The 15,912-nt window shown below is 41.5% G+C and overlaps 1 protein-coding gene across 2 annotated transcripts in view; it reads right to left on the reverse strand.

The window, feature by feature from the left end:
• Positions 1–1,536: 1,536 nt before the first annotated feature.
• Positions 1,537–15,912, reverse strand: part of ANKEF1 (ankyrin repeat and EF-hand domain containing 1) — a 36,854-nt gene continuing 22,478 nt past the window's right edge. For both annotated transcript variants that reach the window (XM_005287408.4, XM_042846902.2), the window contains exons 7-10: positions 15,557–15,783; positions 13,716–13,906; positions 10,417–10,551; positions 1,537–8,411 (exon numbers count right to left, since the gene is read on the reverse strand). In XM_005287408.4, coding sequence (XP_005287465.1) covers positions 8,259–8,411; positions 10,417–10,551; positions 13,716–13,906; positions 15,557–15,783 — 706 coding nt within the window. In that variant the 3' untranslated portion in view covers positions 1,537–8,258. The remainder of the gene's footprint in view (positions 8,412–10,416; positions 10,552–13,715; positions 13,907–15,556; positions 15,784–15,912) is intronic.

Here is a 15,912-nt window from a genome sequence, read left to right on the forward strand (position 1 = left end):
ATTATGTTGCATATATTACCTTTACCTGGGGATATATTCTTGCTGATATCAATAGCTTTCTCAAGTTCTTGCATACAAAACCACTCATTCAGTATAATATATTCATGTTCACCTCAACTGCATACTAGATCATGATTCTCTTCAATGAATTGTCTTAACCTGGTGAAAACTTCACTTTGGTTTTCATCCTTATTCATCCCTCAGGAAGTTTCTGCTAAAACTTCTGCTTTCACATTATCAGAACTTCTAACCATAACACTAAGAACTGGGCTGTGCCTGTCTGAATTCCATTCATTCTTCTAATTTGCCTTGTATATTTCCAATGTCTTTGTATCCTTGTTTAACCGCCCACAGTACTTCCTTGACCCTCTCTGATTTTTTTTTTTTTTTATAATTCTTTGTGCTGTTGCCTTACTGCTTTTATACTTCATTAGATCTTCACTATTCATGGTATTTCTTGCTTTTTTATAGGCTTTTATTCCTTTCTTTAACTGAAATTTTGTCTCCTCATTCTAGGGTGACCAGATGTCCTGATTTTATAGGGACAGTCCCGATTTTTGGGTCATTTTCTTATATAGGCTCCTATTACCCCCCACCCCCGTCCCGATTTTTCACATTTGCTGTCTGGTCACCCTACCTCATTCCACCATAGAGGTCAGTTGTTAGTTTTGGGGTATTTCAATATCCTAGGTCTGGCTACAGTAACTGCTGCTAATAATCCCTTTGTGACATTATCATTGAAATTCTCTATGTCCCCACTCTCACAACGATTATTCACAAATTCAGTACATTTACTTGTAAATAGCTCCCAGTTAGCTTTCTTAAAATTCCAGGTGGGTAATTTTCCATTATCTTCATTCTAATCCTGGAATTTTAAAGGCAAGCTTTTCAACCAACCATGTTTCCTGGGTACAAATGATGTCTGGTTTATTTTTCGTTTCCAGGATATTATCTTTTAGTTCTTGACCGCGTGCTATCCAGCAGTGTGCAGTCCAACAAAAGATTGAAATCCCCATACTAGTTGTATTTCACCATTAACTTCATTCAAAGTTGCATGAATATATGGTCCACTCACAGGTTGCTAATATACAAGTATTTCTCCACTGCCCTTGCTATAATTTTAATTATTTTCTGACTTTTCCCCTCTGTTTGTGATGTACAATTTATCACTTTTACCATAAACGCAATAAACCTTTTTTCATTACTAGTAGATCATCGACTATTTCTTACGTGGTGTTTATCATATTCTTTATAGAATGAGGCTGCATCTGCGGTTCCCCTTTGCTTGTGCTGATTGCCTCTTTCTTCTCCATCTGATGCTATGAGTCTCCTTTCAGCTTCCGCATAAGATATGTTATTGACAGTTTTTGTCTTTTGTATCTCTTTAGCTTGCCTTGCCACAACACACCCTCTATGTGCCAACTGTGCTTACCACTGCAGTTACCACAATTGACCTCTGTCCCTTCTATAAAATTTTCATAAGAATGCTTTATTAATAGGCAGCAGGTTTAAAACAAATAAAAGGAAGTTCTTCACGCAGCACACAGTCAACTTGTGGAACTCCTTACCTGAGGAGGTTGTGAAGGCTATGACTATTACAGAGTTTAAAAGAGAACTGGATAAATTCATGGAGGTTAAAAGTCCATTAATGGCTATTAGCCAGGATGGGTAAGGAATGGTGTCTCTAGCCTCTGTTTGTCAGAGGGTGGAGATGGATGGCAGGAGAGAGATCACTTGATCATTGCCTGTTAGGTTCACTCCCTCTGGGGCACCTGGCATTGGCCACTGTCAGTAGACAGGATACTGGGCTAGATGGACCTTTGGTCTGACCCGGTACGGCCGTTCTTATGTTCTTTCCTGCATGTTTACCACATCTTGTTTTCCCTTTACAAACAGCTGCTACATGTTCATACCCTGAGCACTTATAACACCTCAAGGGAGGGGGGAATATAATAGGCTTGGTTCTGAATATCTGAAACCCGTGTCTTACTTTCTCAGGTAGAGTCCCTCCCTTAAATGTAATTAGTACAGCAGTTGGTGGCTTGCTTTCTCCTCATTTACCCATTAGTCACATAGTAACACTTTATCTTCTGCTATGTTTTTGGTTATCTCATGATTGATCAGCTCTCATGGCACTCCATTACCTCCCTTATTTCAGTCAAATACTTTGGTAGCTGGCAACTTATTTTCACTTTCCCCAGCATTTTAGTTTTTAGCAGTTTATCAGCTTGCTCTTTGTTTTTATATTCAACTAAAAGGTCACCATCCTGCAGCCTGCTAGCTCCTACAATATCCCCTATGCTTTTTTTTAACCCAGTCAACTACTTTCACATGGTTAACATCACCTAATCTTATTTCTCTGTCTAGGGTTATTACAATTATAACATTTTGGTTTATTTCCTTCCTCAACTTTGCATTTATGAGGATGCCATCATCATCTGATGCTGCTTCTGTTTTTTTCTACTTCTGTATCCATTTCCCCTCTCTAATAGACTCGTCTTCATTTTCCAGAGTGACTTCATCTGCGGCTCAGAGAATCCTCCATCTCCCAGCAGCGTAGTCAGGCTCACCCTGCCCACCTGCCAAGCTCCTATTGCCTATTGACCCGGCTGCCTTCCTTTATAGGAACCACCCAGTCTAGTTCTCTCCCGCTGGATATAATCCTTAATTACCCGTCTCCTCTCCAAGTGTCATAGAATGGGGTAACTGGGCTCTTTGACTTCCCTTACCTGCCACTGCCAGTGTGAGGTTTATATGCCGCATCAGAAGGAACAAAGTCTGAAATCCCTCAAACAATAATACAGACCCACGCAACCTATGCACAGTTCATTACACGAAATAACCTACAAAAATAAAATTTAAAAAGTCCAGAGGGCTACAGAGCCCAGAATGATGCCCCCCGCCCCCTGTATTTTTGCTGAAGATGAGAGAATTCTGCAGAACTGTTCCTAAATGGAGAAGCATCTGCCTCTGGATTTCTCCAGAGGGATGATAGGCTGTTCCATCCCAGCCAGTCTCCATTTCTATGAAGGGACATAAAGCAAACAATCCCTTAGGCAGATGGGCCTTCTTATTTAGGGCTTAAACCATGAACTCTAACTGCTGAATAAAAGCCACCCAAGTGCAGATCACGGAGCACAGTTCAGAGGCAAATCTCTCTCTTTTCATGTGATGCAGGTTATTTTCACATACAAGATTTAGATTTGTCTACACACTTGCAGACTGATTTCTGTTCAGTGGTACTGCAGGTTTGCACAACTGTTTCCCACACTCATTCACAGATATTTTCACTATCTTCACACTGGCAGTCTTACAGAAAATTGTGTCTCACATCCTACACTCTCAGATAGCATGAGTGGCAATGACTTTTGCTGTTGAAAGCCCTTGAGGAATCAGGATGCTGCATTAGCTGTAAATAATTTTATTTAATAAATACTTTATTGGTTTGCTATTAAACATACACGTAACAAAAGTTTTTCCACACATGTCCCTGGGCTTCCTGAACAAAGAGCTTGAGCTTTTCAAACATATAACAGGTACAAACACCAAGTGGGTAATTTTAAGGCAGAACATTCCCACATATTTCATACAGTTTCATATTTATATATAGCAAGTCATGTCAGACACATTCAAAGGCAACATGACCCTGAAAAACTCCCCTCACTTGAGTAATCTCTATTCACATGAGGAGATGCACTGAAATCATGCAACATCCTTACTCACATAAATAGTGTTTTGCTGAATGAGGCTGTAAATGACCAACTACTTCCTTTTTTCTGCCAAACTGAGAATATGTAACCTTGGCATATGAGTGGCCTTCAAGGATAGCGCCAAATAAAACATCATTTAATATAGTGCAGTATCACTCGTCAGGGATCAGGGCCCTCACATGTTAGTCAGACTACAAACAGACTAAAACACAATCCCTGCCCTGAGGATTTTACAATCTAAGGCCCCAATCCTGTAAACACTATGTACGTTCTAACCATTACTCACATGAGTAATTCCATTAACATCCAATGGAAATGGATTCCAGTCCATACGACTCTGTACAACGAGGTCTGTTAGTTTGTGAGGTTATACGACACTTGAGGTGTGCTTTGAGGTGTGAGGTAAAATACCGAATGCCTTCAAGTCTGAGTGTAATAATTCCAAGAAATGGAGTGACTTACTGCAGCTGTTGCACCAAATGGAAATTATGTCTCCACATTTAAAAAAAAAAAAAAAAAGTTGGTTGTTGTGCAGATTGTTGATTTGCTAAAAGTCCCTGGATGGAACAAAAAACGTAACAAGAGAAAATTGTGCCACCAAAGGACTTGATTCTGGTTACTCATGTGAGCATGCATGTGTACGGTCAGGTCCAAAATTAACCAAACCAGGTCTTTAAAAACTAGTGTTGCCTCTGAAGTGCTCTTCAGTGCTGAAAATTATACTTATATAGCTTATAAATACCCCCTCCCCCACACTAGAGTTTTACTTTCAACATTTACTTTAGGACAGTGGTTCTCAACGTATTTACCATTGTGAGTCATATATGCGGCCCACAACGTATTATGTGGCCGGCATCCGATACTACCTGTATGGCTCTAAGGATGTCACATGGGCCGCAGCTCTGTGCTGATTGGGCTGTAAGCAGCATGTGGGCCACAGGTTGGGAACCCCTGCTTTAGAGGGTGCTTTTTATCCTATCCCCACCTTAGAACGCTATGGGCCAAATGGGGCCATAAATACACTGGCACCTGTTGAGAGGGGGGGCAGAGCCTCCTGGATGATCCCTCCCTGAGCAGCCTGCCGTGCAGAGGGACTGCCCAGGCTACCAGAACACAAACTGCTCTTCCCGCTGCACCCAGCATGTTGTACCCAGCTGTGCTGTGCCTTCACCTCCTTCCCTTCCCACTTTTGGGCAATGTGTAAGAAGGGGGTGGGGCCCTACATGGTCCCTTCCCCCTCTTTTACCAGCATGCACAGAGGGGTCAGTCACAGGTGCACAGGGGCTGCAACTATGCACAGGAGAGGCTTTTTGCATGCTGCTTCCTCGCACATCCTTTCCAAGGCCGGTCACAATCAAGCCTCACGCTGCACAACCCAAAATGAGGGGAGAAATAGCATTGTACACTGGTTAGGTTAAACTCTTCTACTGCATCCAAAAAAAATCCTTCTCCCTTCCGGTGGAGCCACTCATCTGAGTAAGCCAAAGACGACATTGCCCTTAGTTAATCATAGCAGTGATTACCTAAGGGTAGGCTATTTATTACTATATTAATGAGTAGCTGACATTAATGGTTGAGAAAACTCTCCCAGGTAATTCCCATGATATACCCGTGTCCTGAAGGTTGTTTACCTTCTGAAATAAATGACTTATGAATCTTCCCCCTCCCACCCCCCTCCCCCATTTCTATCCGTGAAGTCTGCTTGATTCTGGTGTGTATGATTTATCAAACCGATCCTGATGCTTTATCTGTATGTACAGATACAGCTTTATTCTTGATCATTTGTTGTCTGCCACCTCATCCTCCTTTGCACAGTTCTCTCTGAATAGTTTTCATACAATTATTTTATTATTTTGAACTATCTGGGTAAAAACAGAAGTTTCACACTGACGGTCTAAGGGTACGTCTATACTTACTTCCTGGTCCGGATATAAGCGATCGATCTTCTGGGATCGATTTATCGCGTCTTGTCTAGACGTGATAAATCGATCCCGGATCGATCCCGGAAGTGCTCGCCGTCGACGCCGGTACTCCAGCTCAGCGAGAGGAGTACGCGGCATCGACGGGGGAGCCTGCCTGCCGCGTCTGGACCCGCGGTAAGTTCGGACTAAGGTACTTCGAATTTAGCTACGTTATTAATGTAGCTGAATTTGCGTACCTTAGTCCGAAGTGGGGGGTTAGTGTGGACCAGGCCAAAGATACCATGCCCATATAGTGAGAATCCCCAAACAACTTATGTCCACCCAGGACACCCTATTTCCCTTGAAAGACCTCCATTACTCTGAAATATACAAACTACAATACCAGTAGTACTGGGACATTCTTCCACGCTAAGCATCTTGCCCTGAGAATTTTCATCAGGGCTAAGATGCCAATTCTATTCTAAATAATTATATGTTAAATAAGGTCATTTTAAGTTGCACATAATATTGCACTGGGTGTATTCATCTTCAAAAGAAAGGAAGCACAAGGTCTCTGTTGATGTAAAGTCAATGGAACTATGTGCATTTACACTAGCTGGGAACCTGGCCCCAACATTTTCAAATGTCAAGCACATAGCTCATTAAGAATTATTTTCATAACAAATGGTGTCTAAGTCATTTGCTTCAAGTTTCTGTCTCCATATCAGTGAATAGTACGTCTATCGTCCTACATGCAATTTTAGGGTAAAAAGCATTGGGCTCATTCGGGTAACTGGGCCAGTAAGAGGCATGGGTAGAGAAGTGTACAGTACCACCACTATTAAAGTCTCAATCCTGCAGTCTTTACTCAGGCAAAGCTCCCACTGAAGTCCATGCTATCTTCAGCAGTGCCTGCGCACACCCATTAAGGGCAATGTGGCTGCACAGGTGTCATTGAGGGCAGAATTTGGTCTGCAGAATCTTTATTACTGGGGATAATGCACACGAAGGAAAGAACCCAGCTTGACTCTCAGATTCCATGTAGAGTTGGCAGGACTGACAGAAAAAAACCCAAATATTTTCACCCTTGTAAACTGAAAAAACTGGATCTAGAAATCATGGAGACACAAATATAAATACAAGAATTGTCACAGTAGGTCAAACCAATGGTTCTTCTAGTCCAGTATCATGTCTCAGAAACATACTTCTGAGGGAGATGCCAGCATCTCTGCAATGGAAAATTATAGAATAACCTAGCCACAAGGAAACTTTCTTCCTAACACATTCAACTAGTAATTGGCTTAGGCTCTGAAGCATGAGAGTTTGTATCCCTTATATATATATAAAAAAGTCATGTCTAAAGTAACTATGGCTGTTCTCATAATCCATATTAATGTCTACATCTTGTACTAAGTTATTGTCCTCAGATATATAGTAGTGGGGAGTTCCACTGGTTATTTATGCCCTATGGAAAATTTATGTACTATTTAAATGACACATAACATCAGGTTGGGCGTTTTCATCTTCAAACAAACAAGGTGTCTTTTAATTCTCTTTTTAAGTATGTTTTCAACCAGTTTTCCTGGTGCTAAAACAAGACCCCCCCGTCTATAATTCACAAGATCACTCCTAAGCCCCATTTCTAAGGTAGGGACAATATTCACTGGCCTTCATTCCTTGAGTATAGGACATCCATTAACTTCAAAAGGCCCTGTATCAAGCCCCAGGAGAGCAAAACTACACTCCAAATACTGGTGATTATTTTTGAAAGAACATAAGAGCGGCCCTACTGGGTCAGACCAATGGTCCATCTAGCCCAGTATCCTGTCTTCCAATAGTGGCCAGTGCCAGATGTTCCAGAGGGAATGAACAGAAAAGGGCAATTTCAAGGGATCCATCCACCATCATCCAGTCTCAGCTTCTGGCAAGTTTGTTGAAAATATACCAGCGGCCTGAGCCTCGTGTGTGTGGTGCACTGGCTCAGAACTGGAGTAAAGCAATACTGAGCGAATCCCTGCATTTGTCCATTTTGCAAGTGTGTGTGATGGGATATGAAAATATCAGTTCAGCAATTAATACCAGAACTACTCATTACTCATCTATTTTCAAATTTTAACGAATAGGAACGATGCCATCTACCTCTCTGGCGGATGAGGCTTTCCTCCCGACTGTCCCGTAGCACTGGCTAAGAGCATCCCAATAGAGGACTTATCCTGCTTGCAATTTAACCTGTTCTTTGTTTAAAAAAATATCCTAATAAGAGAAGGATAAAGAAAAACCTACTTGCCCTTAGATGAGTCTCGCCCTGTGTCCAAGAATATGGCAGCATAACGCTGTAGCCAACGGTGCCTATGTTTATAAATTAAAAAGGATGCATCGTTTTATGGAACTAGAGTCTGCATACACTGGTCAATCAGGGCCTGATCCTTTGAGGATTCTAGAATCTTGGTGCAGGTCAGCCTCTTATAAGATGAAGCCCTTAACTACAGGGAAACTACATAATTGTACAAAGAAAAAAAAAGTTTTTCTACAATTTTATCATAATTGAGGGGCATTAAATAAGGGTAACATGATTCTGTCTTCAAAAAAGGAGCCTCTGCTTTTAAGCCCTTTCTGAACTTTGATGCACAGAACGGCATGAATTAATTTAAGACGCCATTTCTAACGCACGGGCTTTTCCCATGAAATTCTTCTTAAATGGCATCATGAAGTCTTCAAAGTCCACCTCATAAGTAAAGCGCTCACGATGCAATTCCCGCTTTCTTATTAGACTGGCTGTTGTCGCTTCCGGGCTCCAAGTCTGGAAAACAAAGGTAAATAGAATTGTAATAATTAAGTGCTAGTATGTTCTAATTAACTAATAATGCTTATGCAATTGTCTTAACATTTTTGATATAGTTTTTTTTTAAATTAGAGTCAATATCAGACAGACAAACTATTGGTTATTTAGTTGAATATTTGCTTTATCAGCTGGAAGATCTGTGATTTGAATCCCGAAATTCACCATGATATTACATTACTTCCAGCCAATTAAGGGTGGAATTTTTAAAAGCATCTAAGGAAGTTAGACACCTAACTTTCATTGACTCCCAATGGGAACTGGAAACCTAATTCACTTATAAGCTTTGGAAAATCCTACCCTGTGTCCCTTAGATACTTTTAAAAACCCCACCCTAAAAATAGTCTCTATAGTTACAAAACCTCTTCCTCATTCAGTAAAATATTCGTGGGCATGGGAGGGCACATCCAGCATTGCTTCCTGCTTCCATTCCTGGCACAACCAAATAGCTTTCCCAGCTGAAAGACGTCATAGTGACAGAGTCCCCTAATGTAATTTCCAAACGTCTTTAATAGCTGCAGGGAAGCATATGCCACAGGCTCTTTACCATTGTCGCTTCACAATGAATATTTGATATAGAAAAAAATGGGTGTCCAGCACTCCTGCTGAATAGCCAGTGATGGCATCAAAATCTGCAGGTTTGTGTGACAGAGGAGGAGGCCACAGACCTTTATTGCAAATGGAGCATTGTAAGTGAGGACAAATGTTTACAAACATGCTTTGAAAAAGGACTGGGGCCTGACTGCTCTGTCAGTTTCCATGTGCAACTCCCACAGATTTCACCTGCAACTGATGGATGAATAGGGGTCCTGGCGTGTACATTACCTGTTAATTGTTACAGTAACACAGGGACTGCCATTCTGGATCTGAACAGTGACCCATCCAGCCCAGTACCCTGTCTGTCACCAACAGTGGCCAGCACCAGCTACTTCAGGGGAAGGTGCAGTCATGGGATAATTTGCCCAAAGGGAAAGTTTCCTCTTAAGTCCCATCAGTTAGAAGTCAACTTATGGCTGAAGCATGAGGGTTTTTACAGCCTTTAAAGGTGTTATTTATTTTTAACATACATTTAATATAGTTATACTATGGATCCACATTAAATGTCTACTCCCTTTTTGAATCCTGTTACGATGTTGACCTCAGCGATATCATGTGGCAATGAGTTCCACAGGCTAATTGTAATTTCTTTAAATTATGAAGGAGAGGAGAATGACTCAGAAAAAAAAATCAGTTGTCTTCAGCAAGGTCTTTTCCTCAAAGATTATTGTTTATAACAGGAAAGTCAAATAAATTAATAACATAACTGACAAGTAAGTAGAAAGACTCCCTAGAATGGATTTAAGCCAGACAAATGACAGCCCTGCTCTTTTAAAGGTACTCTCCCCTCTGTCTCCAAAGCAGCCATTCTTATAGCCCTTCCCCTTAATAGCCGTAGAAGAGGTGAGGAAAACTGATCTGGAGTTAACCCCTGGTACACTAGGATCATCCTTACACCCTGATACAACTTCATTGTCAACACTGGAAAGCATCTTTTTCAGAGAGAAACCACCTGAATTTTTACAAGGTTATTGCTCTTTGATCAACTGATTTGTAATAAAAATACTGAAGGCTATTAATTTCTAGAATCAGAACAAAATGATTCTCTTAAGCAGAGCAAGGAAAGTGACACTAGTTATGAAAGCCATGTTTCCAAATCATGCAGAGCAAGCGGCGGTAGCGCAGTCGACGGGGGAGCCGCGGCCCTCGATCCCGCGCCGTCTGGACCTCAGGTAATTCGATCCAAGATACTTCGACTAGCTGAAGTTGCGTATCTTGGATCGATTCTGCCCCCCCCCCCCCCAGTGTAGACCAGCCCTTTGACTTCAGTCAAGCTGTAGATATTTACACCAGCAGAAAATACAGGTCTATTGTCATATTCGTTTCAGTATCAAAATGCAGCAGTATGAGGCTCTGCTCATATACTTACTTTTCTGGGTGTGAATGTGATATCAACTTTCTTAGTAGCTCCACTGGTTATTAAAGAATTCAGATGAATAACATTGTCCTTAAGGGATTCTTTCTTTTCTTCAAAAATAGATTTTTCTACGATTGGTGGAGGTGGCTGCAAAAGTTTAAGCACAAGACAAATATGTCACCCTTTCAAACACTGTTCAGAGTAGTTGTTGTAGGATATTTTTTTACCAGCCAGCCAGATCAATGTGTGTGTGCAACCATTCTAGAAAGGATTTTTATTATTGAACCATTTTTAAAATAATGTGTAAGCATTTATATTGGAAATAAAAACGAGGGAAGCATTTTAAGAATCTGGCGGGTGGATGCAGTTCTTGGGAATTTACAGATGAAACATTAACATTTGCAAAGAATCGGCTGACAAGTTTAGAAAGCTTGATGCTTTTTCCATGTATCACAAGTATTAACTAGCAAGCCTGCAAAGAAAAAGCCTGAAGGGCATCTACACCAAGGGGGTTAACCAGAGTTTGACTTCTAGTCTCAGTCACATTCTCCCTAGGCTGTCAAGAGCAGGATTACTGTAAGGAAAGCACTTTTAGTCCCGGAGGGAATAATTGCATTGTGTCTCTAAATAACGTCCCCTGGGGCTGATTAAGAAGCAGCGCTGATAAACTCAGAAGAAAGTCACGACTGAAAATGCCATAACTATGATGAAGTTGCTAAGGCTGGTGTTAGAATGTGTATTGGGGGAAAAGATCAGGTACTCAAGGCTCTAGCTGGGGTGCAGAGAACACACCAGGGAAAAGAACACTCAGAACAGAGGCAGGGTTTGAAAAATATGACTCAAATAGCTCAACATCTGAAGAGGCGGAATATGTGATAACTGCAGACTCGCTACTGGGAAAAAAAGTCAAGGGGGTTTATCCAAAGCCCACTTAACTCAATGGAAGTCTTCCTGTAGACTTCAAGGGCTTTGGGTCAGGCCCTATATGCTGGATGTAACAAGGTTTCCTTTTAACATATCAGAATCATGATGACAGTAAAGATTATATGAGGGAAAGGGACATTTCTCTACCTTGTATTTAGGTACCAGAGAACACACAATTCCTGGAATATCACACAGTAGGCAGGACAGTGGGCTACCCTGCACTCAGATAATTACCCAATCCACAGTTTTAGCTGATGAATGAGTACTACACGAGTTCAAAGCAGCAGGCGAGTGTCATTCAGAAACCACATGTTGCAAAGTACAGACTTTAAACGAAGTAAATACTCTTGGTGAGGGTCAAGTGCTACAATAATACATTTTGATGCCCACAACTAGGATAGCAATTATGTTCCTTGCACGTTTTCAGTGGCCAAATCTATTGACACAGCCAAGGCCACACAAGCACCAGAGGGTTCTGGGTACTGACTGCGCGGCTTAGCAGAAAGAAAGGCTGAAGTTGTGGGTAAGGGTCTGACTCTGATGATCTGGGTTCTGTTCGTGGCTCTGACAGAGACTTCCTGTGTGACCTTTGGAAAGACACCTAACATACTTAGATTGAAAGCTCTTTGGGACAGTGACCATCTTTTTGTTCGGTGTCTGTACAACACCTCACATAATGGGGTCCTGGTCCATAATCGGGGCTACTAGGTATACAGTAGTACATATAATAATAAACTCTTCCATCTGCAACGCTCTCCACTCTCATGGTCCATGCTGCCAGGCGATTGCTCCCTCAGAATTCTTTACCCTGGCCCCGAAGCAAACTGTGGCTATTCCTGTTCTAGTTTGAAGATTAGGCAGAATGCTTCCCACAGCTTCTGCTGGGCCCGAGGGGTTGCACTAAAGAGCTGCAGCTAAACACTGACAATCGAGCTCTTCTTCTGTAACGTTCTCCAGATCTGTGATGTCCAGACTACCCCTCAATCACTACGTCCGCTTGGTATGAACCTCCAGCACACACTCTCAGGGTATCATCCCTCTCACCACAGTTCAGCTCAGAAGCATGCAGACTTTACAAAGAACTAAATTCCAACCCAATCCAGCCTGCACCACCACTAAGATTACATTTTGGAAAGTCTGATCTTTAATATCCGTATCTCACGCTCAATCTCCCGGGATAGTAAATAAGGGTATTGCAAAACTTTTTTTAAAAATGGAGTCATGTTGGCAAAAAGTGTCTTACATGACACCAGGAGGTAGCGGGTGTGACAACAGTACCTGGCAGGGCACTAGTAACTGTGAGGAGAGCGCTGCTAAACAGGGATTCAGGGACCAGAGAAACAGAAAAGCTCAAGTTACTGTGGAGCTGAAATGCTCCTTATACCATTTGTCTGGGGGCATGACACACGGGCTATTATTAAGATGAAAATAGCACATAGAGGCCTATGTGATGGGCAGTGTCCCTGCCCCCAAAGAGTTTACAGTATAAATAGACAAGACATTTTTCAGAGGGGGAACTGCCCAAGGTCATAGAAGGAAGCCTGAGTTAGGAGATCGGGGTTCAATCCTGTGGGAATGTATCATCCTTACGCCAACCTAATGGAAAGTTCCATGAGGAGAAAAGGGTCATGATGGGACACTTGCCAGGCAATGGCTCATGGCCTTATGTAAGGCCCCCTGGTGGTCTAGGGATTATATAAAATGAGGTAAACAAGGTAATAAATCATGGCCTTATGTAAGGCCCCCTAGTGGTCTAGGGATTATATAAGATGAGGTAAACAAGGTAATAAATCATGGCCTTATGTATGGAACGGTTGAACCAATCGGTGTGGGGCTATACATGTGATAAACACATGATTCTCCTTCTTGTCCAATCGGTAGATGTGTGATTATAGCCTAATTGTGTTATGTAATGTTAAGAAAAACTATAAAAGAAAGCTTGTAATAAACAGAATTGGATTCAGCTTGCAACCACATTGGTCGTGTGCTTTATCTGCTCCGCATGGAACCCCACACAATCCCAGATACCCAAAGCCTTAATCCTTTCTCACAGTCTGTAAGTATTTTGTGGAGCATCTTTATAGCTTTTGTCTGGAAAATAAATGAAGAAAACCAGCATTTTAGTAACTGTTGGCAAATCATACAATCATAGAATATCAGGGTTGGAAGGGACCTCAGGAGGTCATCTAGTCCAACCCCCTGCTCAAAGCAGGACCAAATCCCAACTAAATCATCCCAGCCAGGGCTTTGTCAAGCTTGATCTTAAAAACCTCTAAGGAAGGAGATTCCACCACCTCCCTAGGGAACCCATTCCAGTGCTTCACAAATCAAGTCAAGTCAAATCACCTCCTTGGCTGTATTTCGTTACCCCAGGCTATCTATCATACCTCCTCTTTTGCAGCTTCAGCCTCCCCCCGCGGGGGCTTAGCAGTTGGTTTAGGCTTGCCAGCTTTCTTCCCTTTCTTCCCTTTCTCTGCTTTGGTTTCTGGTGGTTTTGGCAAACGGTCCAGTTTTTCTTGAAGCAGGTCAATTAATCTAAAGTCAGCGTACGCCTTTGCAATGTCCAAAGTATTTTGGCCTTTTAAAAAAGAAAAACAAAAAGCAAACAAAGTTCATGATAAGAATCACTGTCAGTAGCTGTCAGTAGCCATAAAAATAAACAGTGGCACTGATCACCATAATTGCATAATGACACTGCAATTCACTGAACTCAATTAGAGATCAAGCCTGCTAACCATGAAACACATGAGTTGTGCTCACTCATGCTAGCAGGAAGGCGTTACTTTAATAACTTTAATAACATTTATTCTACTGGGAGTAGTTTCTGATGCATGACATCTATTGGACTGCAGACTGAAGCTAATGAGAATCTCCCACTACATCACGTGAAAACCAAGTAAACTAGCAGAGCTGCACTAGATCTCTCTCTCTCCTGCTGCTAGACAGTAATAACCTCTGTAGAAATTCAGATAATTTTTGTTGTTCCTTTTGCTAACGCAGAATAATATCTATCCCACTGCTAAACAGGAAGAAGCACATCAAACAAGTGCCACCTACAGAATTAAAAGTAAAAACACAATGGCCATTACAGGTGGTCACAATTAAAACCTTTACAAGTTTGCTTTACATAACTAGCATTCCCTCATTATTGTACTCACTAATAACCATTTGCAAACATGGAGCCACTACAGTCCTAGCAGAGTTGTTTTCAATTACACTCTATTTCACTGCAAAAAACGTTGTTAACCTAGAGTTAAGCTTGAATCTTCACATAAAGAATAAATAAATAAATAAATAAAAACCAAAATTCTTGAGACTCACTTTTTTCAAAAAGCACAAAACGACAGAAATCCTGAACAGAAAGTATCATAATGCCACTATATAAATCCATGGTATGCCCACACCTTGAATACTGCGTGCAGTTCTGGTTACCTCATCTCCAAAAAGGTACATTAGAATTAGAAAAGGTGCAGAGAAGGACCACGAAAATGATTAGGGGCATGGAACATTTTCCATACAAGGAGAGATTAAAGAAACTGGGACTGTTCAGTTTAGAAAAGAGATGACTAAGTGATATGATAGAGGTCTATAAAATCACAATTAGTCTGGAGAAAGTGAATAGGGAAGTGCTATTTACCCCTTCACGTAACAGAAGAATGAAATTCACCCAACGACATTAACAAGCAGCAGGTTTAAAACAAATGCACGCACAAGACAGTCAACCTATGGTATTCGTTGCCAGGAGATGTTGTGAAGGCCAAAAGTATAGTGGGGTTCAAAAATACTTAGAGAAGTTCATGGAGGATAGATCCAGCAATGGCTGTTAGGCAAGATGGTCAGGGACAGAACCCCATGCTCCGGCATCTGGCATTGGCCATTATCAGAGACAGGATACAGGGCTAGATGGACAACTGGTCTGATCCAGTATGGTCATTCTTAATGTTCTTAAAATGTAGGTTCCATGTAGTAAAAACTAACCCTAAACACTGGAAAATAGGAACATGCCTGCTAAATTTACTAAGACAACTTTCACTCTATCCCCAGAGCACCATGCTGACAACAACCAGAAATGTATTACAGCCGGATCCTCAAAGAACATACCACTTCATTTTATTTCTTTTACAATATGGTCCACCGTCTCAACAAAGCTTATGTGTAACTGAGAAAACCTCCAAACGTTCTACTGCCTTTTTAATCGAAAGTGACCACAAATAATGTAGATATTTACCTTTTCTGTTTTCCATCTGGACTTTCGCACCAGAATCAATTAAATATTGCACTGAGTCCAGTCTACAGCTCTCAATAGCTCTCATCAGTGGGGTGGCACTGTTGATTGTAACGGCATCTATCGCTGCTCCAGACTTCACAAGCAGTTCAGCAATGTCCTGTTGACCTGCATGGCAGGCATGGTGCAGAGGAGTCCACTTGAAATTGTCAGTTGCATTTACATCAGCCCTGTAAATAAATAAAACATAAGAACATAAGAATGGCCATACTGAGTCAGACCAATGGTCCATCTAGCCCAGTGTCCTGTCTTCTGACAGTGGCTGGTACCAGATACTTCAGAGCATGGGTTCTCAAACT

Source organism: Chrysemys picta, chromosome 3 (assembly GCF_011386835.1).
Source record: "Chrysemys picta bellii isolate R12L10 chromosome 3, ASM1138683v2, whole genome shotgun sequence".
NCBI classification, from domain to species: domain Eukaryota; kingdom Metazoa; phylum Chordata; order Testudines; family Emydidae; genus Chrysemys; species Chrysemys picta.